General features: G+C 35.4%; 1 protein-coding gene across 3 annotated transcripts in view; it reads left to right on the top strand.

Moving 5' to 3' along the window:
* HSPA12A (heat shock protein family A (Hsp70) member 12A) overlaps positions 1-22,068 on the top strand; it is a 94,104-nt gene extending 72,036 nt beyond the window's left edge. For 2 of the 3 annotated variants that reach the window (XM_074233571.1, XM_074233572.1), the window contains exons 7-12: positions 7,242-7,413; positions 11,004-11,090; positions 11,673-11,777; positions 13,548-13,806; positions 15,462-15,565; positions 17,790-22,068. In XM_074233571.1, the coding sequence (XP_074089672.1) occupies positions 7,242-7,413; positions 11,004-11,090; positions 11,673-11,777; positions 13,548-13,806; positions 15,462-15,565; positions 17,790-18,427 (1,365 nt within the window). In that variant the 3' untranslated portion in view covers positions 18,428-22,068. The remainder of the gene's footprint in view (positions 1-7,241; positions 7,414-11,003; positions 11,091-11,672; positions 11,778-13,547; positions 13,807-15,461; positions 15,566-17,789) is intronic. The other variant, XM_074233573.1, reaches the window with a different exon arrangement.
* The last annotated feature ends 5,358 nt before the right edge of the window (positions 22,069-27,426 follow it).

The following is a 27,426-nucleotide window of genomic DNA, read 5'->3' on the forward strand; positions in this document are numbered from 1 at the left end:
AAGTCCCAGCTGAGTTCATTTGCATCTGTTAGTTGGTCTGATTATTTTTCCCTCTGAAAGATCCATTTTCCAAATATTGTTTTTGTTTTCCACTTATGGATCTTGATCTCTTAGCAAATTATATGTAATTTTTTTTCACCCCATTGCATGATATTATTCTATATCTTACACCGAGTTTTATCAATTTGGAGTCTGCGAGTTACCATTGTCATCCTTCTCTAGTTTCTGTAATTTAATAAACAAATGAAGATGGGAAAACTGGCTAGTGAGGGGTCACTCTAGAAACACATTTTTTGCCTCTGTTTTTCTCGAAACACGTTTTTGCCTCAGTTTGTTTTTACTTGGGCAATTAATATTCTTTTATACTGAACTTTTATACTGAACTTGGTCTCCTATATAATAATCTATTTTAAAAGAAAACTTAATGTGCCTTTTTGAGGAAGGGAATACTGGGGGGGCATCTTTTAATAATTCAAAGGTGGGATAATTAGAATCATAGGTTCATGCCTCAGAGCTGATGGAATGCTAACTGTTGGCTCAGAGCAGTCCAGAGTTTTAAACAAAGCATGATATATATTAGAGAGGTGAAGAGAAAAAGGTAGTTCATGCATCCTAAGTCTGGAGTTGGAAGGGGGAGGGTGTCAAAAAGGAAGGGAGTAAGTATTTATTAACCATCTACTATATGCCAGTCAAGGGCAGCTAGGTGGCCCAATGGATCAAGTTCTGGACCTGAAGTCAGGAACACTCATCTTCCAGAGTTCAAATTTGGCCTCAAACTTCTTCTAGCCATGTGACCCTGGGCAAATTATTTGACATTGTTTGCCTTAGTTTCATCATTTGTCAAATGAACTGGAGAGGAAATGGCAAAATACCTTTACCAAGAAAACTCCAATGGGGTCATGTAGAGTGAACAACTGAAAAACAACTGAGGGGCGGCTAGGTGGAGTAGTGGATAAAGCACCAGCCTTGGAGTCAGGAGTACCTGGGTTCAAATACGGTCTCAGACGCTTAATAATTACCTAGCCATGTGGCCTTGGGCAAGCCACTTAACTCCGTTGCCTTGCAAAAAAAAAAAACAACAACTAAAAAAAAAACAACTAAACAGCAAGAGCAAAAATATTCTAGGTAGTATTCTATGGGTTCTATAAATATATAATTTGATCCTTGCAACAACTTTGTGAATTAGTTGCTATTTTACAAGAGAGGAAAATGAGGTAGTCAGAGACTAAGTGATTTGCTTGAAGATTACACAATTAGTAAGTGTTTGAGGCTGAATTTGAACTTGGGTCTTTCTGACTTCAGGCCTAGGGTACTGACCATTATGCTGTCTGATTGCTTCAAAGTATAACTATTCCATTTCCCCTCCCTCTCCCACCTCCCAGGCTTAATTTTGCACAAAAGAATCTGAGGTCAAAGGAAGTTGCTCAAGGTCACTTAGGATGTAAGGATTCAAACGCAAGGACCTCTGATTCCATTGGCAGATGACTTTCTAGTACAGAACACTTACATTGAGACTGTGATTCACACTGATTGTAGAGACAGCAGAGGAAGAGGGCTGGAAGCTTTCATATCCAAATGAAGTATAATTAACTCTGGTTATCTATTAATTTAATAATATATTGATAAAGTAATTAAAAATTCTTTTCTTTTGTGAGCTTTTAAAAATTAATATTTTCTTTTTTTTCTTTTTTAAATTAACAATTTTTTTTCCTCCTTTTACCTTCCCTTCTCTAATTTCAAAAACAAAGAATGAAGGAAAAAGGAAATCTTTGTAAAATCTATGCAATAGTCAAGCAAAACAAATTCCTGTGTTGGTCTTGTCTTCTTGCATCCATCACCTGTGGGTTAAGAGTTGGGTACTATAACCATCTTTCTGAAATTTATTTATTAATTAGGAAATAGGCATATATTAAGTACTGGCTGTGTATCAAGCATTATGCTAAGCACTTAATAAATGGGATCCAATCAGTGAAGAAAACTTACAACTTGGAGTTATACCAGATCACAGATTTAGAACTAGTACAAAATTTTCATTTTATAAATGAAAGGAGATAACTGTGTCTAAGAGGGAAGTGATTTTGCCCAAAGGTCCAAAACTAATAAATAGCATGAGATTCAAAGACAGGCCCTGGAACTCTAAATCCAGATTGTTCCTCACCCACCTCACTGTCAAAAAGATAACTCATCTTCTGGTCATGGTGAGGAAGGAGGAAGGGAGAAAAGTAAAGGATAAGATCCAATTAGTAATTTTCTTGACTTTCAATCAAGAAAGTCAAGTTAATAATGCCTCAGAAAGAATTCATGTTTGTTTTTACTCTTTTCCTCAGCCTTGGTTACAAAGAGAGTTTCCAGCTAAACATCCCACTGTTGCCATTACCAGTTTATTATCTTTCATGTGCTAAGCACTGTCTTATTTATAATTCTTGCTTAGATAATATTGACACTTTTTTGTTTGTTAATTTTGTTTAACTGTTTCAGTGTTTTGTGAACTTTAGGAACACATTTATTTTATATGAGGTTGCAGGAGGTTTTTGTCTTCCTAGAGGGTGAATCAAACTGTTTAGGCTGGAGTAAATTATTAAGTGAGCAGGAAGGCAGGCAGACTTGAACTCAAGAAGCCTAATCTTCCTGAATTCAAATCCAGCCTCAGACAATTCCTATTTATGTTATCCTGGGAAAAATCACTTAACCCTGTTTACCTCAGTTTTTTCATCTATAAAATGAGCTGGAAAAGGAAATAGCAAACCATTCTGGTATCATTGCAAAGAAAACCCTGAGAGGCCATGAAGTCAGGCATGACTGAAATGACTCAGCAATAACAAAATATTGAGTATAAGGAAGAGACAACCTTGATGTTGTTATTGCCTGAGTTTTTAAAGCATACTGATATATCCAAATACCTTTTTTTTGGCCTTTTGCAAGGCAGTGGGTTTAAGTGACTTGCCCAAGGTCACACAACTAGGTAATTATCAAGTGTCTGAGGTTGGATTTGAACTCAGGTCCTCCTGATTCCAGGGCCAGTATTCTATCCACTGTGTCACCTTGCTGTCCCCTGTTACATCCAAATATATAAATATATCCAAATATATAAAAATCTAGAATTTTTTCCTTTTTTTAACTCCATGTTTTTTAATTTTATGCTCTTTAATTCAAAGACTGTGCCAGATATCCATGAATATTCAGTAATCATGGAGACATTGCTTCCCTGGTATGAAAATCTTTGTCCTAAAATAGATGAGACATTTAGTTAGAAGCAGTTGTACAAATTCCAGAACTCTGGAAAACCTGAAGACATTTCGTTTACAGGATGGAAAGTTTGGGATGTAAAGAAGGGAAGTTTCATGAATAGGTCTTCTGTAATCTCTAGAAGAGATGGCTAAAATATAAGAAGCTGTGATACAAAGGGCCTAGTTCCCATCTCTATTGAAGAAAACAAGCAGAGAGAGACTCTAATTATAACTGTAACTGTGCTATAGTTAAAAAAAAATTAGGTACAGAGGGTGAAAGCAGCTATCTCCCTTCTTGCTAAGTCTCAAAGGGTTTCTGTACCTTTGGTGAGTCCCTAGCTTTGTGGGGGCAATTAGGTGACTCAGTAGTTAGATTTTGATCTGAGTTCAAATCCAACCTGAGATGCTCATTAACTGTATGAGTTTGATAAGTCACTTAGCCTCTATTTGTCTTAATCTACTAGAGAAATAAAGGGAAAACCACTCCAGTATCTTGGCCAAGAATTCCACATGGACAGTATTGACATGCTGTAGTCTGTGGGGTCAGATCAATTGAATGATTGAGCAACAATAGCTTTGTGAGTTCAGTAATTATAATTATTAGTTCACTCAGGGATGATCAGAATGATCCAATGATCAAGAGCACCTATTAATACTTAATAAACAAGCTCCAAAGTGATGTTTTATAAACCAGACTTCCTACTTTATAATTAGTTTTAATACATGATATACCCCAAAAGATAACTAGTCCTGATGATTTGTACATACTGAGCTCTCTCTCTATGTGGATGGATCTGTTTAGGCAAACAAATAATGGATTGGAAATTGCTTATTGAACATTCCCTATGTACTTAGGGAATATTTTCATACACAAACCTATCATGATGAATTTTTTTTTCCATTTTTGGATTTTAGTTCCTATACAACTGCATTAAATGCATTAAAATGAGTACACTTTCTCTCTGGGTATGCAGAGGTGATATAAGCAATTTCTGTCTCTGTACTTCTGTTTTCCAGACTGTATCACTCTTCTATCATGATAATAGATTATAATTGTGAATATCAAAACTTATGACAAATTCATGACACATATTAGTTATTAATAAGATTTGGAACTTGCCATATTTCAACATGTTTCTTTGGGGTAGATGGGTGGTAGATAGAGCATTGGAAGACTTGAGTTCAGATTTGACCTCAGACACTTACCAGATAGTAGTCAGACACTTAACCCTTATTTGCATCAGTTTTTCACCTGTAAAATGGAGCCACACTGAAGAAAGAAAAGGCAAACCACTCCAGCATCTTTGCCAAGAAAACCTCATAGATAAAAATCTGTGGAATCACATAGAGTCAAAGCTGACTGAAAAACTAAAACAGCAGCAACAACAGAATCTCAACAGCAACCTGATTACATACATACTCATTGAGTATTTTACTTCTGCAGGTAGTTAGTCTCATAGCTTTGAGAAAATTTCCAAAATTGATTCCATGTAGAATGTTGATATTTTTGGGGACCTTGTCCCTGGATTTTGAGGATATACTATATTTCAGTTCTTTTTGGACTAGAAAATAAAGGCTGAATAGGAAGCTTTACAAATAAAACCTGGGACTTGCTAATTAAACATAAAATAGAAATTTTTTAAAGAGATGCTCATTTAATTTGGATTTCTATTGCAAATGAAGGCAGAAGAATGAAGCAGATGCATCTCCACACAATTAATATATACACATACATACATATACACAACCAAGAGACACACATACTTTACATTTATAATTTTAGACATTCTTTCTTGTATGGTGTTATTTTTATATAAAGTGACTTCCCAATGCCTTTGTCTTTGACTTCCATTTATGCAGACCTCTTAAATTTGAACTCACATTAAGGAAAACATAGAATTAAATTTCTTCTTTTGAACTCCAAATAGTTTGTAGGAATTTTTGTTCATTTTGACATTCATGCAAAGGAGTCATCAAATGTCATTTGTCTAAAAGAGAACTGGATCTTGTTGTGGTCCTTTTCTCAAAAGTTGGAATGGCATGAATGGAAGCAATTTAGGAAGATGTCAACAGTGAAAACAAATGACTGTCCCAACACATTTTTCTATTCACCAATAGGCTTTCAACCAAGTTAATTTTGGTAAGCAACATCAATTAGAAAGCTTTGGTTTATGTTTGGGTACTCATAAGGGAAGGAGGGAGAGACAGAGACAGAGAGAAGGTGAGAGAGGACCGCTGGAGGGTCAGAGACACAGAAGAAGGAAAAAAAGGAGAGAAAGAGACAAAAAAAAGAAAGGAAGGAGGGACAGAGAGGGAAAGAGACAAAAAGGGGTCAGAGAGATGCAGAGACATAGAAGGAAGAGAAAGACAGAGACCAGAGACAAGAGACAAAAAGAGGAACAGATAGAGAGAGGCTATTGGTTATGAGTTCTTGAAAACCTTGCATATGCTTTAAGAACTAATAATTCTTGCAAAGTGGAAGTAAAATGTATTTCAGACAGATTATCATTATTCCGAATGCTGAAGGGAACAGATTCTGAAAAGGAAATGATTGTTTGACTACATGATCAAGGAGAAAAAAAGAAAATACCTCCGCTTAAACAAAATGATTATGAATGGATCCTTTTATGCCCAGGGTTGTTGTAAGGATCAAATGAGAAATATTTGTGAAGAACTTAGCACTGTGCTTTGGCACATAATAAATAAATGCTTATTCTAGCCTTCCACCCATATATTCTCCATAAAGTCCTCAAATGATTGTGATATTTCAGATGTGCTTCTCTTCCATAGAGCTCATATTCACATCTCATTACTAGCATATGGAAGCTCTGGGAATGACAGGTCAAAGTCCATGACAATCAATTTCTGAATTAAAAAATATTCCAAGGTTTAGTTGATAACTCCCCAGACCTCTTTTTTTTTTTTAATATTCAATACAAAGTAGATTGCATATCAACAAAAGAATGTAGATTATGCCCTCAGAATTTTTTGGAATTGAACAATCTACCATTAGTTCCCTATTTATTGTTTAGATACTCTGGACAAGTTTATTAACTTCTCTGGATCTCTGTTCCTTCTTGTCTTACAGGTAACTAGGTGATACAGTGGATAGAATACCAGACCTGAAGACACACACATCTTAAGTTCAGATCCTGACTCATTTAATTTCTAGCTGGGTGGCCCTTAATTTTTGCCTCAGTTTCTTCATATATAAAATTGGGTTGATAATAATAGCAGCAAATACTTCCTGAGGTTGTTGTGAAGATAATATAAAATAAAAACATGTAAAGTATTTTATAAACCTTAAGGTGCTATATAAATACTATTTATTATTATTATTATTATCTGTATGATTAGGAAATTGAACTATATCACCTCTAAGATTCTTGTTGCTATAAAGCTATGATCCTATGAGTTTTCATTCTTTGTGAGACATTAGGGATTAAGTGGCTTGTCCAGGGTCACACAGCTAGCAAACATCAAGTATAGGAGGCTGGATTTGAACTTAGGTCTTCCTGATTTGTGCTCTACTCCCTCTGCCACCTAGCTACCTTGATCCTATGGGTTTTCAAAAATCATTAAAAGCACAAAAGTTATTTTTTCTCTTTGTAGAATCCATCTGCATTTATAAATTCCATTCTTGCCTCACTTGGAACTCTTTACATTCAAAGATTAAAAGAACAAATAAAGTCAAAATCTGTTGCATACCATATGTAAACTCCAAGGAATGAAAGTAGAAAAAAGAAGATACAGAAGGTGTATGTAAGACATGTCTGTTCAATGTTCTTCCAGTACAACTTGATCCTTTGGAGTGCCTAGCTCAGGATCCTGACCTTCATTGCAACCAGGATCTGGATCCTGAATCCACACTTTCTGAGACATTCCAAAGAAACCATCTTGGGGGAAAAAGCCTGCACTTCTCTCCCCCTCCCCCAACATCATTGACAATCCCAAGGACAGGCAATGGGGTCTCTACCATAGATGTCCTTAAGTGACTCTTTTTTTTTTTCCCAGGCAGGGATGGCCACCCCGGAAAATCCAGAACAACTGATAATTGCCCTGGAGCCTGAAGCAGCCTCCATTTACTGCAGGAAACTTCGCCTCCACCAGATGATCGACCTGAGCAGCAAAGCAGCTGTCAATGGTTACACCTCCAGTGACACTGTAGGAGCTGGGTTTGCACAGGGTACCTCTTTCTCTCTGTCTCTTCCTCTCCCTCTCTCTCTTCTCTGGCTCTCTTTTTCTCTCTGACTTTCTCTGACTTTCTGTTTATTTTTATTTTTTAATAAATTGAAGACACCTTGAAACCAAGATATTTCATTAGAACAAGGAGCAATTTCCCAGGAGATAAACCTGGATTTGCTTTGATCCTTTTTTTTATTTTTTATCTTGACTTGGACCTTTAGAGGGAACAAATGAGCCAAGAAAAGGCTCCTTGTCAGCATCTTCCAAAATGTTTCTTATTAAAACAGAAAAAGGGGAAGGAATGTAGCCTGGACACTACTTCAAAGTGCTATGAGACTCTATATTATACTTCATTGTTAATCCTGCCTATTAACTGATTCATAATCTAACATAAATTGCCTGTTTTTAATTCATCTGTTAGGACTATTTATATCTGACTCACTCACTAGAACTCTTTCATGTATTATTAGCCTAAAAAATATATGTAGTTTTGGGAAATCTGGTTAAACTAGGAGGAAGAACTCAACTCAATCAGTTTTTTTCCTATGTTTTGGGTTGGTTGTTTTTCCCCCCCAAAAGATAGAAAGGCATATAGTTATGGTGAATGTACAGCTGTGTTTGAGATGAACCATTCCTTTCTAATAGTTACCTGCAGTCATGTCAATCAGAAGCTTCTTTTGTTTTCTTAGAGTTTCTTTTCTCTTTATCAAGGTTTCTTGGTGACTACAGATCTTGATGAGGTTTCCTTCCTCTTTTGGTCTTTTTCCCAAGAGCAGCCAGTGTGGACTTGAGATCTATTTGAAAGATTTTCAGGGAAATAAATTATTTTGTTTATGCAAAGTTTTAAATTTTCAAATGAAAAAATTGTGTGGAAAGCAACCCCTTGAGCTCATCTCAGAAGTCCCTCTCATGCATTGGAGAGAATTAATCTTGAACTACAAGCTACAATTCCATCTCAGACTACATTCAAAGACCAGGGGAGGAAAGGAAAAAAGTTAGGGTTGATTGTGATGAGTTTCCACACACACCCCCTCTGGGCCTTATTTCCTTGGCTGATCATGACCCACTGAATCTCCTTAAGTACTTTGGAGTTTGTTTCAAGCAAAAAAGAAAAATTCTGTTGGAGAATTAAGTGACCATTTCTTAGAACCTAGTTTGCTTTGGCTAAAGTAGCTCAGAGTAGTAGTCTCTTATATTCCTATGCCTTTTCAAAGAGATACCTGAGCCTGTCTTACTTCCATCTCCATTCTCTAGCAGACATCTAACATTATGAAAAAAATGTCACAATACATACAAGTGCATTTAATTTTCAATATTGGGGGCAGTGAGGTGCTGTAGTGGATAGAGCAGTGGCCCTGGAGTCAGGGAGACCTGAGTTCAAATGTAGCCTCAGACACTTAATAATATTGCCTAGCTGTGTGACCTTGGGCAAGCCACTTAACCCCATTGCCTTAAATAAATAATTTTTTTTAAAAAAAGAAATAATTTTTAAATATTGGTAGCACTTTTTTTCATTGCAAACATTAACATTTAACAACCCACATATAAGCATCTTGAAATTTATGTGATTTTTTGAAACATAATTTAGCCAGAATTAATCAAGATAAGTGTCTGATTAGGTGAGAAATCCTGGTTTAGAATTTAGTCATTAAAAGTCAGAATACTCCCCAAATGCTAAGAGACATGCCAGAAGCCTCTTTCTTTAAACATGAGGAGAAATGAATACATTTTTAGGCAAACTGAATTGTCAAAATAACATGCATAAATACCCTGGATATTCATGATATCATATTTAAAAAATTTTTTTAAAGAAATAATGCTTCTGATTATTTAGTCATTTTAACAAGTTCTTCTCTAGGATAAATTCACTCTATTATCAAGGTAACTTTGTTAGAGTGTTTCTGAAAATGAATATATAAAGTTGTAGAAAATGTATGCTTTGAAAGCTCTATTTTTTGTTTACTTTTTTACTATAATTTTATGATTATTGTGTGTTATTCCTATGCCTAGAGGTTTTCTGAATTTTGGAATAACCACATTTGTTCAAAGCATCTTTTGATGTCTATCATCTTCAAACAGGAGGCCTTCATGGTTCAGTAAGTGACATCCAAGAATCTGAGAGGCAACTTTTTATAAAACTTATTTTCACATAATAATATTTTCCCCAGAAGTCATATTGCTTCATTTAACACCAGTATTTTATTATAAACATGTAAATAAAGGTTAATTAATTTAAACATGTAAACAGAGATTAATGTAAACTGAGACCTAAAACTCAAGGATCCAATTGTGTATGCAGTGATCCTATTAAAACCAAACTTCTTTGAATTTCAGTTTCCTCATTTTAAAAATGAACCAGTTGAACTTTATGCCCCTTTGGGTTACTTTCAGCACTAAATCTAGGATTCCATGAATACAAATTAGGTTTTTGGAATAGATAGCAGAATCTGGAGTCAGGAAGACTCATCCAATCTAGCTTGAAACACTTACTAGCCGTGTGACCCTGGGCATGCCATTTTATCCTCTTTGTCTCTGTTTCCTCATGTGTAAAATGAGCTGGAGAAAGAAATGGCTCTTTGCCAAGAAAACCCCAAATGAGGTCATGAAGAGTTAGATACTACTGAAAATGACTGAAAAGAAACAATTACAGTAGATATTTTCTTTCTAATTATATTAGTTTTAGTCAAATTTAAATACAATTTTGAATTCTAGGCCAGTGTGGCATAGCAAAAGATCACAGGGTGGGGAATCTGTCCTTTGTCTTATTCTGGGGCCTGTCACTAACCAACTGTGTGGGCATTGAGAAATCACCAATTCTCTAGTTCCATCTATAAGGTGGAAGGGCATAATATTTGCCTTTACCTGCTTCATAAGTTTGCTAGAATTCACCAGAGATAAAAATAGAGAGAAAAGTGCTTCTGTGAAAATATGAGGAGCTTTTATAGTTCATAACTCAGCAGCTGAACAAATATTGAGCTTTGAGCTTTTCTCTTGAATTTTCATTGAAAAGTAAGATCTAAATGTGGTAGGACATTCAATGTGCCACCCAGTGGTTAAAGGGAGTATGTGCTGGCTTCAACAGTTTCGGGAATATGACCTGGAGACAAGTGCTTGGGCCTTCTTTCATTGCAGAACTAGACTTGGAAAACCCATCCCTTATTACTTCCATTGATCATAACCTCTTGGGGTGAAGTTACCTAATTGATGGCACTGCCGGACTGTTTTACAGACAGTATTATCCTGAATTTAGTCCAGTACATCAATGCCAGGAAAATAACCATTTTTCAGGATCTCAGAAAACCCAGACAAACAAATATGCAGAAGGAAATTTCTGTTAACCTTTTAACAAGGATGAAGGCTTTAATTACAAGCTGAATTAATTACTTAACATTGAAGGGAATAATGCCTTTATTTAAAAAGAATTAGTTTTGTAATTTGCTTGTATTTCTTTAGCCATTTTGGTCAAACTTTACTTAAAAATGTTACATCCCTAAACATACTTGTTCTACTAGTCAATATTTATTATAGAGAACTCTATCAGTTTTTTCTTGTCCTCTCATACTTAGTCATTTTCTTTCTATTGACAACTAGCTAAGGAACACACACGTCGTAATCGTCAGAGTCGGACCTTTTTGGTGGAAAATGTCATAGGAGAGATCTGGTCTGAATTGGAGGAAGGTAGAGTCCTTGAACATCCTTTACTTTTACTGGTTTGCTGCTCCTGGCACAAGTGAATTCCCATGACTTTGTTTTGCATATATAGGAAAAAATCAAAGTAAATAGAGATTATAGCTTGCACTTTTGGGAAGGTGAGGGAGGAGGGTATGACTGCATGCTATACAAACAAAACAATCCAAGATATTAAAGGGAAATTGTAACATACCTGAATTTCTTTGGATAAGATCAAGAGCACCATAGTCTCAGGACAGGACTTTCAATGTCATCAAGCACTTAACATTTCAGCAGCATTATCATCTAGCAACAAATTTCCTGAATGTATTTGGAAGTCATAAGCATATGACTCTGCTTAAAACTAATGCTGCACTCTTATCATTCTTCCTCATTCTTTTCTTTCTATGTTCAACCACTACCATTTGGTAGACATTGAAAACTCTAATCATGAATAAGCTAACCTCTTATCGCTAATCATGAATGTTCATGGATTTCTGCTAGAGTGCCAAGCTCATTTGCTTCAATTGCCTTCCTAATGTGTTCTGATTGGGATACTCATGTGAAACGTGGCCATTTCTTTTTTAACAGGTGACAGGTATGTGGTTGTGGATAGTGGAGGAGGCACAGTGGACCTTACTGTTCATCAGATCAGATTACCTGAAGGACACCTTAAAGAACTGTACAAGTCAACAGGTAAGCCATTACTCTATAGCAAATGATCTTCTAAACTCCACTTGCAGTTTTAACTTTCCTATAACTGGAATGTTAGCTAGCATTTTAAATAAGCTTCTTTTCAGATATGTCATTAATCGGAGATTCGTATTTATTTGAGTGTTAACATGTGGGACTGGGATCACTGCCAGCAGAGATTACTAATGCCCATTTCAAAGAGGTAACTGCCACTTACTAACTACCTGAATTGGAACTAGACATTACTCATTTGTGGGCCTGAATCTCACCATTTTTTGAATGAAGAAGTTAGATGATATCATCCCTTAGGGCTCATTTAGCTCTAAGTGCTATAAAGTCTATTCTTCTAAAGATATTGCTAGAGTAAAATACATACTGGAACTTCTCTATAACTTGGAATTTAGGTTTCTCTGGGGCTGTTTTAGACTCATTTTTTTTGTAAGGCAAAAGGGGGTTAAATGGCTTGCCTAAGGCCACACAGCTAAGTAATTATTAAGTGTCTGAGACCAGATTTGAACCCAGGTACTACTGACTCCAGGGCCGGTGCTTTATCCACTATGCCACCTAGCCGCCCCCCCCCCCCCCATTTCGGACTCTTTCAAATACTACAACATTCTTAAGTGTAATGCTTTCTTCTGTAATATGGTCATCTCTCAGCATCAGCCAAGAATCAAATTCTAGGATTAGAGTGGTATAGAATTATAAAACTGAAAGAACTCTAGCAGTTAAATAACTTTCCCAAGGTAAAATTGGTCACATTCTCACTATGTTTAATTATTGCTAGTGAATCTGGGACCCCATTCTATGATCTGTCTTAATGTGGAGAGCAATTCTTACTAATTTGTAGATTTAAATGTTGATATGGGTTTAACTGAAGTCTTACAGTTTTTCCAGATTTTAATTTTTTTTTCCTGAGGAGAAAGTATCATTGAAATTACATGGTCTTTCATAACTTATTGCCTTTAACAATTTAAGATGTCATTGGTTTGATATTTATTTAAGTCAGTACATCAAGGATCTAAATCTAAATTTAGACCACTAAAATTAATAAGTTATTTTGAGGGGAAAAAATTCGCTTGACAAAGGAGTTCCTAACTTTAGTCTGTGTGTGTGTGTGTGTGTGTGTGTGTGTGTGTGTGTGTGATGACTTCATTGGATAGACTGGTTAAGCTGTTGAGTCATTTTCAGAATAATATTTTTTAATGCAGAAAATAAAATACATAGCTTCACAAAGGAAACCAATTATGCTGAAATATATCAATCATTTTTTGAATTGTTTTTTGAATTCACAGACTTCTACATTGAATGAAAACATTAAAAACTGTCTCTGATTATGAACAAAATAATAGTTTCAGGGGGCAGCTAGGTGTCACAGTAGATAGAGCACCAACCCTGGAGTCAGGAGGACCTGAGTTCAAATTTGGCCTCAGACAATAATTGCCTAATGGTGTGACCTTGGGCAAGTCACTTAACCCATTGTCTTGCAAAAAATAATAATTTCATAATTTTAGAGCTGAAGGAGACCTCAAAGATCATTTTAGGATCCTCTATCTGAGGGATAGTATTATTTTTTGCTTATTAAAGGGGCTTGGAGCTTTGTCTATTTAAAAAATGAAACAAAGATAGAGCTACTTAAGCCATCCAAAGTTCTGTTGATCACAGTTTTCTAGAGTAGCATCTTGACAATCATGTTTCTAAGAAGTTCTGAGCCAAAAGACCCAATGTCCTTATTGTTTGCTAACTGATCTCTGCATGGGCATTTTTTTTACTTAGGTGGACCATACGGTTCCTTGGGCGTGGATTATGAATTTGAAAAACTTCTGTGTAAAATATTTGGAGAAGATTTTATTGAACAATTTAAAATTAAACGTCCAGCAGCCTGGGTAGACTTAATGATTGCTTTTGAGTCCCGCAAACGGGCTGCTGCCCCTGACAGAACCAATCCTTTAAATATCAACCTGCCCTTCTCCTTCATTGACTACTATAAGAAGTTTCGAGGTCACAGTGTGGAACATGCCTTGAGAAAAAGCAAGTAAGTAAAAAGACCATTTCTAGATAGATGAGTAAGTTAGCCATTCAGAGCTTTGCTGAATAATTATTCAGGATTAGGGGAGTGAGGTGGAGAATATGCTGAGATAGACTCAGAAAAATAATGCTAGAAATGGAGAAAAGCTATTTACTTTGAAAAAATAATAGCGAGACTGAGAAGAGCATGGAAATACTGGAGAATGATGCCTCCTGTCACCTTTCAGACTTGGCTACATTTTCCCTCTAAGTTGAACTGTGTCCTTGCTGAACCAAGGCTTCCCCAAAGGCAAGAAATCACTGTTTCTGGAAGAAATTTTGGGCAGCTTTCCCCAGCAACCTGCTAAACTTTTATAAAATCTTCTACTTTGTAAAAATTTCTGAATATGTTTGTAAAAGACAGATGGAGGGGTAGAGGAAAAAGGGGTCTAGTGGGGCAGGGTGAACTTAGCTAGATTTTTAAAATCTAATTTAAAAGGAATGGGGGAATCAAATTTAATTCTATTGCTTTTAGACTTGCTCTCTGATTTATAAAGTTGTTAGATTCTGAGGGCAGAATCAGAAACAGTAAGTAGAAATTGCAAAAAGATCTATTAGGTTTGATGTCTGAGAACATGTTCTAACAATGAGAACTGTCCAAAAATAGAATGAGTTAATATTAGAGGTGATATGTACTCCCTTCTTGAAGGCCTTCAAGTAAAGTCTGTATTACCATTATGCCTGGCATATATTTGAATGAGAATTCCTTTCATGTATGGGTTGACCTCAGTGGTTACTGAAATCCCTTCCATCTCAAAATCTATGATTCTTCAAGACTTTCACTTACTGGTCCAATGATAGATAGACCACCTACCTCACAAAGTAGTTTTGGTTGTTAGAGACATGCTTTGTAGTCCGTGGTATAACTAAAAGTCGTCATCATAAGGTAGACTGTTCAATAATTCTATGCAGGATGGTGCTAAATATGTTCCCCATTGACTGGTATATGATGATGATAACAGATGACTCTGTTTCCCACCAGCTAAGACTATGAAACCTTTATATTCTTCTTCCAAAGTAATTGACTGTGATCTATGATGTGCAGAAACCCATATATATAGCTTCTAATTACAAGTTTAGTTAAGAAGAACAAGCAAAAAGACAGGGTTGGGAGACCTAGGATTATTCATAATGTCTGCTCAGGAACAGGTTAGCAAGGACACTTGACTTGAGTGTGGGAAGGAACTCAGTGTAGTTGAACCCTTTGTACTCTGACACACCTAGGGTGTGTCATTTGGTTTTGTCTCCTGGTACCTAGACTAAGAAGGAAATGAAGAAAAACATCTTCATCAATTGAATTTTTCTTTTCATAAAAAAAAAAAGATCTTTTGGGTGATATGTATATCTGAATGTGTGTGTATATAATATATATACATATATATATAGTTTTATATGTAGAATAATCATATATTATCATATATATATATATATATATATATATATATATATATATATATAGACACACACACTAAGTGTGTGTATATGTATATAACCCTTGGACTGCTCATTTCACAGAGTGATGAGGTTCAAGATAATGCACACAAAATGTTATAGAAATGTAAATTATTATATGTTTAATACACATTTATGATTTCATTCTTGTTCTTTCTGATGTTGCTACAGTGTGGACTTTGTGAAGTGGTCATCCCAGGGAATGCTAAGGATGAGCCCAGATGCAATGAATGCCCTTTTTAAGCCAACAATTGACAATATCATCGATCATCTCCGTAAGTAACAAAAGCTGAGACTCAGTTATTCAATACAGTGGAAATAAGACGGCCATGTCTAGTAAAACCAACCAGCCCAGGTAGAGATAAGCACCACATGGGACCTTGGCAAGATTCTAGTGTAGTGTGAGCCAGAATGCTCTAAAAGATAGAAGTTGAACTCACCCTGGTGAAGACCCTTATTAGCAGCCAGATAAGGAAAGGCTCAGAGGAGTGGCACCTAAGTAGGGATTTAAAGGATAGGAATTCTAAGAGTCAGAAATGAGGAGAAAGTATGTTTTTAACCTATGGGGGACAAAGACAGAAGCAACAGATGGAATGTCTCATGTGAGGAATACCAAAAGGGTCAGTTTGATTGAACTGTAGAATATGTGAAGGAGAATGGCATATAATAAATTTGGAAACCTTTATTCAAATACCACATCAGAAACTTGCTGGCCATGTGATTATTAAAATCTCTCTGTTTCCTCATGGTTAATTCTTTTACAATATCTACTTCCTAAATTTATTTTCAGTTAGAAAAGTGGCACCCAGAGCTGTAAGAAAATGTGAGTTATTATTCAGTCCTTTATTCAATAGAAAGAGAAGCTTTGATAAAGAGAGGAAGCAGGTTCTCTCCCTTCACCAATTTTCCGAACCCATGCTTTCCTTGATTCCCCTAAGCTCTCAATGAGCAAATCTCTCAGGCCACAATATTCAGTGCCCCTCTCCTAGATAGTTGATCATCTTTCAACTCAAATTACATCTATTTACATATCTCATTCCTCTATTAGATTGTAAAGTCCTTGAGGGCAGGGATGGTTTCTTTCCCTCCATCCCCACTTTTGTATTCTCCATACTTAGTCCTCTATAGAGACTGGACTTGCAATTTTATTGGCATGGGGGGAGAGGGAAAGAGGGAACAAGCAATTATTAAGCACCTGCTGTCTGTGCTAGCAGCTTTACAAATATTTCTTTTGATCTTCACAACAATCCTGGAAAGCAGATGCTGTCATTATCCCCATTTCATAGATAAGGAAAGTGAGACAGAGACTAAGTGATATAGGACCTCACAATTAGTAAGTTTTTGAAGCTGGATTTGAAATCAGGTCTTTGTAACTCAAGGCTTGGCAATCTATTCACTTTACCAAATAACTGGTAAAGTAAAGATGGTACCAGTTTGGGGAGAGCCTTGAATATCTAACAGAGGAGTTTGAATTAATTTATACAATTAATTTATGCAAGGCAATAAAGACCTTTGACCATATCCGAAATGTTTAATAAAGACTAAAAAAAATATTTTCATGTATTAAGTAGAACAGAAGATTATATGTGAAAATGAAGAGTACTATTATGTACACAAGTATATAATTCTATGTTACTTTTTTAAACATGTTACTTTCTTTTTTCTTTTCTTTTTTTCCCATTTACATGCAGTGGTAGTTTTCAACATTTATCCATTTGCAAGTTTATGAGTTCCACATTTTCTACAGCCTTTCCTTTCCTCCCCTCTCCCATGACAGTGAACAATCATGTTGTGAAAGAATTAGAACTAGGGGGAAAAATAACATACTTTCTTTACTTCTCTTCCCCTTACCTTCCTTTAAGTCCCAATTAAATTCTCACCTTCTAAAGGAAACCTTCTTCAACACCTCTTAATTCTAGTGCCTTTCGTCTATTCTTTTCTATTTATCCTATAGTTTACTTTTTATATATTTATTTGTACGTTATTTCCCTTATTAGATTATAAACTCTGAGGGCAGGAATCTTAGCACCATGCCTTTCACACAGTAGGCACTTGATCATTGTTTATTGCTTAATTGACTGAATTTTCAAAAACACTTCAATGAACTTTTTTCTTTAATTTTTTCTTTTGCAAAACAATTGCTAGCCCCTCTTCCCCCCCAATACAAAAGAAAAAAGCTCAAACAAAAGAATAATCAGATGAAACAATCTGCACATTTGTCATCTTCAAAATATCTCATTCTTCCCCTTGAGTTCATCACCTCTCTGTCAGTAGGTAGGGCATACTTCATCTTCTGAAGTTTGAGCTTATTTCTTGAAAATTATTTTGTAGATTAGACTTTTCTCTAACTGTAATTAGTGTGTATTTTAATATCTTACTAGTTTCTCCTGTTTCTTTTATTTTCAGTGTTTTATAAGATAAAGTTTCCTATTTCTCAGGTGAACCAACTGAAGATGTTATCTCTCCCTGAACAAACATGCTGTGGTTTTTCCCTTACAGGGGACCTGTTTGAAAAGCCTGAGGTGACAGATGTCAAATTTCTCTTCTTGGTGGGTGGCTTTGCAGAGGCCCCTCTTCTGCAGCAGGCAGTACAGGCAGCCTTTGGGAACAAGTGCCGAATCATCATTCCTCAGGATGTAGGTCTCACCATCCTCAAAGGGGCAGTCCTATTTGGACTGGACCCAGCTGTCATTAAGGTGCGACGTTCCCCTCTCACCTATGGTGTAGGAGTCCTAAACCGATATGTGGAAGGGAAGCACCCACCAGACAAGTTGCTGGTCAAAGATGGCACGCGATGGTGTACCGATGTCTTCGATAAATTCATTTCAGCAGACCAATCAGTAGCCCTGGGAGAAACAGTGAAGCGTAGCTACACTCCTGCCAAGCCATCCCAGATGCTCATCGTGATCAACATCTACAGTGCTGAACAAGACAACGTCAACTTCATCACGGATCCAGGAGTGAAGAAGTGTGGCACCCTCCGTCTGGATCTCACTGGGACCAATGATACTCCGTTGCCCACTCGGAGGGAGATCCAAACTTACATGCAGTTTGGGGACACTGAGATCAAAGCCATGGCCATTGATATTCCCACCTCTAAGAGTGTCAAAGCTGGGATAGATTTCTTAAATTACTAACTCTCACCCTCCATCTCTCCTACCTCCCATTCTCCCCTCCCCACCTCAACTCACTTACTTGCAATGCTTTGGTTTTGAGGGCTCCATTCTTTCCTTTTCATACTTGCCATCACACCCACTTGAATTTCAGCAGGATATATGAGAATAGACAAACCCTAGAAACTTTGGGGATGGGGGGGGAGTCTGGTAGAGATATGTTTTAGTAGGAATTCTGACACCATAAGATCGTCAGAAATAAAATATGATCTATAGAAATGAACAAGTTCAAGAATAGTCAGAGAAGGATAGCTGGTTCTCACATAAACAGAAATGTTATAAACACTCTTAGACAATAAAAAAAAATATTTTTTGTAGCATTGGTTTGTCTTTTAACAGATCTCAGTTAAACAGAACTTAAGCACTTTCATTATAATATTTTGATTTAATGAGAATCCACAACCCAAGGGATACTCTTTGACTTCTTTTGTCATAAATATTTGTGAATTTTTTTTTTACTGTTTTGAGAGTCAATATAAAAAGATCTACAAGTCTCTAGTTATTTTTTTCCTTGTCATTATGTTTTTCAAGTGGTGCTTAATTGGAAGCCTGGAGTGTTTCATAACCAGTAAAAGAAGATTGCCTATACTGTGCACTGATAGTCCAGGTTCTACTCAAGATTTTAAATTTCAAGTGAACCAAAATTCTTTAATTTAATAAACGTTTTACTGTGTATTCTGCTAATCCAGTAATAATATCAAAGGTAGTGGGAGACCTGGTGTTAAGCCTTATAATAATTCAGCAGACAATGTTTGCTCTTATGTAAATGGATCAAGTTGCTGCTCTGCCCAACCATAATTCAGAGATGACACAAGTGAGCTGCTGGTATCTCTGACCCATACAAGTCAAATGTTGTTTTTAACACATATTAGAACCCTAATCCATTTCAGTAGAAGATGCCTATGATGTTTCATAGGATTATTAAACCTAGCACTTCTGAAGTTTGTAACACAATAAAAAAATAAATTTCTTGGGCCAAACTCTGCCATGAAATAGTGTTGACCTTTCCTTTCCCTATTTAGAAAAGGAATGAAATGAGTGCATAGTGGGTGAAGTATAAGAACCAAAGCCCTCCTTTGATATGTTTCATCAAATTCTTTAGTTCAAGGTGTTTTTCTACCTTAGTGAAGGGTTCTTTCCAAATATATATATATATATATATATATATGTATATGTATATGTATATGTATATATGTATATATACATGAGGGATTAAATGGCAGATTGAAAACAAAGTTGCTCTATAAAATAGGTCCATGGGTCTCTTCTGCAGAGGATAAAAGCTCTTAGAAGTAGGGTGACCAAAATTTAAAAAAAAAAGATTGTGAATCATGAAGACTTCTTGGGATCAGAACTCTGCCTTGCTTGAGTTTCTATCTTATCTTACTTTTAGCACACACAGTAAGAAACAAGGAAAGAAAAGAATTAGGGACAAAATAAATGACAGTTTGGTAACTTGTACATTACCGATTTTTAAAAGTTAACATGTTTTTCATGATTTCTCCAAAAGCATCCTCATGCCAAATCCAGGACCAAACCCCAAAATGATTGATTGTATGAACCTGGCTCACAATTCACCTGACTTTTGAAAGCTGTATTTTCTACTTGATGGAATTCATTAAGCTTTAAAGCTGCTGGGAGTTTCATGAATGAATAGAAATTTTTATTTAATTGCAAGTTGGAACACAAACCCATTATCATGACTAATAGATCTTCTAAATGACATTTCAAAATTTCATTGAACATTTTACATTTTGCCCTTCTTTTCTGTTTAACATCTCTTTCTAACATTCCCTCATAGAATGTGAAACATGAAATCCTAGTAATAAATCAAGAATGCTAGTCACATAACTTGGCATAACTATTTCTTCTGCAATTACAGAGGTATGCTTGCTAGCATTCTATTTCTTGCTGCCTGCTATGCTTAAAAAGCTAAATATTACAGGTTTTTCCTTTGGTCTTACCAACCAGAGTTTACAAATAAGAAAGACTTTGCAATTTAATCCTGAACAATATAATTTTGTGTACATACAATATTTGAATAATGTACAGAATCTTTATTTCTACAAGGCTTCTTTCTTGTACAAAAATGCTCTTTGCTTTTTGTTGACTGCATTCCACTCCAAATTGTTACTGATATCATTTCAATCATTCCAGTTAATGACAGTCTTTTAAAAACAACAAACAATGCAATATTTATGGAAAGAAGGCTGACCAAAGGAATGGAGATAGATGGCTAGGCTAAATGTTGTTGAGAATGAATTGTAGTCATCAGCAAACAGCACTCAGGTCAGACAGCAGTAGTCTGCATTCTTTCAAATCCTACACTGTTTTCTTTTAAAGGAATCACAACTAATCACAGATGACTATTTCTATCACATACTTGATAGTTTAGCACTCTGATATCTGTAGGTAGTCTGACTTTACATATCAAATAAGGCCAATTTTTCAACTCCTTGCTTCCCATGGGAAACTGATGCTTCTTGAAGCCCCTGCTTTTTGGGTGAAATAGTAAAAATTCAGTCCATACAAGTGGCATTTTTCAGTGTGTCAGCATTTAAAGGAAGGGAAAGAAGAGTGGATTACTCCATTTTTCCTTCATTTTAAAGTGTGAATAAATTATTCAAAGGTAGGATTGCCTTTGAAGGGACTTTCCCTCTATCCAGACCTTTCTCCTTTTCCTATTGTCAATATTCTCCTACTTTGTATTCAAGATATGTCTCTTTAGGGCAGGTAGACTAGATCACAAACCCCATGAATTGTAGTGTGGGCAAATGTGATAGAATGGGGCCGGAAATTCTACTGGACTCAGGAAATGCAGCCCGATTAGACAAACTCATTAAAAATTCTCATATATCTAGTAGGTGTTAAAGAAAATCATATTGAAACTTCCTAGAACTAGATCACTATACTTTAATGATATATGTTCTGATCTTATAGAAAGTTTTGAAAAGATGTGTCTTCTTGACCCCTTTCCTGAATTGCCCCACACTGTCATCTGGGTAATTGAATCATAAGTATCTTGAAGATAGGGACTATAGAATTTTCTTTGCAACTTCCCCACTCTGCATACATCAAGCATGAATAATTTTGTATGAGAAAAATAACACTGATAGGAAATAATATGTTTCAACTTGAATGGAAGTTGGTGTAAAATGTTCAAGTGAACTTTGCAATGATGACTGTGAGAAAAGACTACAAAACAGACTCATCATTGTGTAGGTCAAGTTTACCTGTCTGGTCCAGATTAGGCTGCTTATTGTCAATATGTTAAGGAATGGTATACATCAATATAAACTGGAGTCAATAATGTTCATATGGGAAGGTTGGACTTCTTGCTGCAAAGACTTAGTAGCTGTAACTCACTGTTATATTCATGCTAAAAATGGCTTAAGCGGATGACTAGTAGAAAGAGTTGTTGAGCATAATGTTCACCTGCTTGGAGTACTGAAAAATATAATAAAATATCAATCATTGTGGTCCTTCACCTCTCTGTACAAGGGAAATGTGAATCTCACTTGGCAGGAACTCACAACTTGTCAGGACTGTATCTGCAAACTCCTATGTCTTCACAGGTGTCTAATAAAGCAAAGTAAAGCTCTTGATTTTGTATGCCTACAAATGTGTATTTATTGCTGGTTTCCAGGGTTTCAGTCAAATTAATAATAATATCAATAATAATTAGCGCTTATATAGTTTGCAAAGTTAACTGTTAAGGGTCCAGATCCAGATTGGGCTGTTTATTGTTTTTATGTTAAGAAAATGTATGCACTAATATAAGCAGGAGTATCATTTTATCTTTACAACCACTCTGGGAGGTGAGTGTTATTATCCTCATTTTACAGATGAAGAAATTGAGGCAGACTGAAGTTAAGTGACTTGCCCATTGTTGCATAACTGAGACAGAATTCAAACTCTGGTCTTCCTGATCCCAGGTCCAATGCTCTATTTATTGTGTCACCTGGCTCTTTGTATTGTTACCAGTGAGCTTCCCCTTCTAGATCAGATTACCTACAAAACAGGATTTTAAGAATGTTATTTTTAAAAACAGACATAGATTTTTAAACTTTTAGAGCAATACAAAATTGACTTGATAATTTGATATTTCATTAAAGAATTTTTTTGTGTTAAGAAAGCAGCTAAATGGTACAGTGGATAGGGTGCTGGGGTTTGGAGTTAGAAAGACTTGAGTTTAAATTCTGCCTTTTATTTATTGTTATATGACTCAGAGTTTCTTCTTTTGTAAAATGAAAAGGCTTGACTTCTTAAGTTTCTTTCCAGTTTTAACTCTATGATCCTCTGATTTTAAAAAGGCATGAAGACTGGACACATCTGTCCAATTTGCCTTCTGGGTAAAAAAGTACTTCCAAATATAAACACCATGTATACATACATACAAAAAATGCATGCATGTATATATTTGTTGTGTGGGATATATGTATGGCTATACCCACACCCATTATAGACAAAGAAAGTACTGTCTTCAAAATAGCCCTGTTTTCTACATGTCAAAGGATGGCAATTACCATGGATTAGACATTTGGGACTGTTGGGATGCAGTATATGATTCTATGTTGGTATCTCCTAGCTATCAATACACTGAGCATATAACTGACCAATGTCCTTATTCAGTTTTGATTGGTAGCATGTAACTTAGTATTTGTCAAAATGGCAGAAAATTTTTGTCAGTACAACTCTGAAAATTGAACTCCATACACATTAATTATCAAAATCAATTCTCAGTGATAATTCACTTCAATGTCAAGGATTCCAACTTTTGAGTGGGTGATGAGATTCACTCTCAATGAGTCTTCTACTTGCAATCTGTTTCTTGGTGATTATCATTCATGGTGAAGAATGGTTCCTGAGACCTTTGGACTGATATCAATATATAACACCAAAGGTTTGTGTTTTCATCCTAATGATTTGTAAATGTTTCAAATTTAAGCCAGATTCCTCCCTCTTTAATCTTCTGCTTTAACTTCTTCCCTGTCATATACATTTAAGCGACATTGCTGAGAGATTTATCAATAAGGGCATAGGTGTCCATTAATAATAGCTACCAAATCCCTATGGGAAAAAAGTCTTCAAATAATGAAAAAATTATAGACAGTTGGTAAAAATCATGTGTGTCTTCTCAGTGTTAGTCCACACACTCTGCTGAGTATTTCCATGACCCATGAAATTGATGGAAGTCTTTCAGAATTGGTATGTATCTTTTTAAAAAGTATTTTATTAGTGCCTTTGTCCAAAAAATGATTAATACACAGTTGAGTTTAGATATTTATCTTACTCTTCAAGTATTAGGGGAAAGGGAAGAGGGAGGGAAGGCGGGACCGATAGATGGGAGGGAAGGAAGAAAGGAAAAAAGGGAAAGGGGAAAGAAAAGGGAGAAGGGTGGATAGAAGGGATTAAACATTGATAGAGAAAAATACTGGGGAAGAGGTTGAATTTAAAGAAGAGTGAAAATTACAAACAGGGTATATAACATGGAGGGCAATAAAAAACTGGAATTGAAACTTTGAAAGTAAATGGGATGAACTCTCCCATAAAATGGAAGGGGATAGCAGAATGGTTTAAAAACCAGAATCCCACAATATGCTGCTTACAAGAAATAGATTTGACGCAGAGAATGCAGAATAAAGATATTCTGAATATAGAATAAAGATAAAAGGCTGGAGCAGAATATAGTATGCTTCAGCTGAAGTGAGAAAAGCAGGCATGGCAATGCCAATCTCAGACAAAAGAGTTGCAAAACTAGATCTCATTAAAAGAGATAAGAAAGGAAACTATATCCTCCTAAAAGGTACCATAGACAGGGCCAGATAGATTTACAAGTGAATTCTATCAAACATTCAAGGAAGAATCAGTTCCAATTCTATATACATTCTTTTAAAAAACTAGGTGTAGGGCAGCTAGGTGGCATAGTGGATAAAGCACCAGCCTTGGAGTCAGGAGTACCTGGGTTCAAATCAGGTCTCAGATACTTAATAATTACCTAGCTGTATGGCCTTGGGCAAGCCACTTAACCCCATTTGCCTTGCAAAAACCTAAAAAAAAAACTAGGTGTATAAGGAACTGTCAAATTCTTTCTATGACACCAATATGGTACTGATACCTAAACCAGGAAGAGTCAAAACAGAGAAAGAAAATTATAAACTAATTTCCCTAATGAATATGTATGCAAAAATTTTAAATAAAATATTAACAAGTTACCACTAGGAGTATACACTAGACTCAAGCAGGATTTATACCAGGAATGCGGGTTCATTTTAGGAAAACTAGCAGCATAATTAACTATATCAATAACAAATCTAACAGAAATCACATGATTATCTCAAGAAATGCTGAAAAAGCTTTAGACAAAAATATAGTACCCATTCCTACTAAAAACACTAGAGAGACTAGGAATAAGTGGATTGCTGCTTAAAATGATAAGTAGTATCTATCTGAAACCATCACCAAGCATTTTATATATATATAATGGGGATAAAATAGAAGCATTCCCAATAAGATCAGGGATGCCAGTGATCACAGCTATTATTCATTATTGTATTTAAAAAAGGTTAGCTTTAGCAATACGGAAGAAAAAGAAATTGAAGGAATTAGAATCAGTAATGAAGAAGCAAAACTCTCACTCTTTGCAGATGATATAATGATATACCTAGAGAACGCTAGACAATCATCTAAAAAACTACTGGAAAAAAATAAGCAATTTTAGCAAAGTCGCAGGATACCAGATCTAAAATTATAAAGCATTAGTCATCAAAACTGTCTGTTACTAAGAAATAGAGGGGGGTAGATCAGTAGAATAGATTATATACAAAAAAAGACAGCAGTAAATGACTATAGTATTTACTGTCTGATAAGTAAAGACTAGGATAAGAACTCATTCTTTGCTAAAAACTGCTGGAAAAACTGGAAGCTAGTATGGCAGAAAGTAGGAATAAACCAACATCTCACACCCTTTAACAAGATAAGATCAAAATGGGTGCAGGATTTAGACATAAAAGATAATATTTTAAGTCAATTAGGAGAACAAGGAATTGTTTATCTGTCAGATCTGTGAAAATGGAAGCAGTTTGAGACCAAAGAATAGATAGGGAACATTATAAAAAACAAACTGAATAATTTTGTTTACATTAAATTAAAAAAGTTTTTGCACTGTAACCAAGGTTAAAAGTATTAGATTAAATTGGAAAATATTTTTGCATGTGTTTCTGACAAAGGACTCATTTCTAAAATATATAGAGAACTGAGTCAAATTTATAGAAACAATCATTCCCCAATTTATAAATGGTCAAAGCATATGGAAAGGCAATTCTCAGGTAAAGAAATCAAAGCTATCTATAGTCATATGAAAAATTGCACTAAATCATTATTGATTAGAGAAGCATCTCTGAGGTATCTTTTCATACTTCTCATATTGGCCAATATTACTAGAAAAATAATGATCAATGTTGAAGGGTATGTGGGAAAACTGGAACACTAATGCATTGTTGATGGAGTTGTGAACTGATCTAACCTTTCTAGAGAGCTATTTGGAATTATGCCCAAAGGACAATAAAAATGTGCATACCCTTTGTTTCAGTTATACCACTATTGGGTCTATAACCTGAAGAAATCATGAAAAGGGGTAAAAATCCTACATGTACAAAAATATTCATAGCAGCTCATTTGGTAGTTGCAAAGAGTTGGAAATTGAGGGGATACCCATCAATTGGGAAATGACTGAACAAATTGTGGGGATATGTATGTGATGGAATACTATTGTTCTATAAGAAATCATGAGCCCAGAAAGACTTGCATGAAATGATGTTAAGTGAGATCAGCAGAACCAGAAGAACATTATACACACTAACAGCAATATCAGGTGATGATCAACTATGATGGATTTGTTCATTTCAGCAGTACAATAACCAAAGACAATTTTAAGAGACTTGTGATGGAAAATACCACTTTGGTGTTTAAATGAAGATCAAAGCTTCTCATCTTCAATTTTGTTTTGTTTTGGTTTTTTTAGGTTTTTGCAAGGCAAATGGAGTTAAGTGGCTTGCCCAAGGCCACACAGCTAGGTAATTATTAAGTGTCTGAGAACGGATTTGAACCCAGCTACTCCTGACTCCAAGGCCGGTGCTTTATCCACTACGCCACCTAGCCGCCTTCATCTTCAATTTTTAAAAGTTGTCTTATGTATTATGTGATTTTGTTATCTCTAATGTTTTCTTCCTTCCATTTGGATCTGATTCTTCTCTCATAACACAATCAATTTTGAACTGTTTTAGCACAGTTGCAAATGTAAAGTCAATATCAGATCTCTTACTGTCGGGGGCAGGGGGAGGGGAGAGAGGGACAAAAAATATAAAACTCAAAGCTTTACCAAAAAATGATTGGTAAAAAACTACTATTGTATGTAGTTGGAAAAAATAAAGAAATAAAATATTTATTAAAGAAATAGTAATTTATCATTAATGAATTTTGATAAGGAAATAAAGCAAAATCTTAGCAAAAAGACTATAGTAATATGTTAAAAAATTAGTTAAATTTATACCAGGGATGCAAGGATGATCAAAATTAGGAAAGCAATTAACATAATCAATCATATTAAATAAACAAAAACACCCCAGATAACACGATCATATCAATAGATGGCAAAAAAGTCACTTTGCAACAGATTTGCAACAAAATTATTAATTCTTAAACTTCTTCAAGGTATAAGCACAGAAGGGTCATTTAAAATGCAATTAAAAGTTTATAATTATTTTAGAGTCAAAAGTTAGCATTATTTGCTGTGGGAAAAACACTAGAAGTTTTCATAATAAATACAGGAATTTATCAAGGCTAGCCCTTACTATTATTTGACATAGTACCAGGAACACTAAAAACAGTAATAAGGCAAGAGAAAGAAATCGAAGGCATAAACATCATCAAAGAGACAAAATTATTCCTATTGTTGGTTTAAT

Source organism: Macrotis lagotis, chromosome 4, assembly GCF_037893015.1.
Source record: "Macrotis lagotis isolate mMagLag1 chromosome 4, bilby.v1.9.chrom.fasta, whole genome shotgun sequence".
Lineage (NCBI taxonomy): Eukaryota > Metazoa > Chordata > Mammalia > Peramelemorphia > Peramelidae > Macrotis > Macrotis lagotis.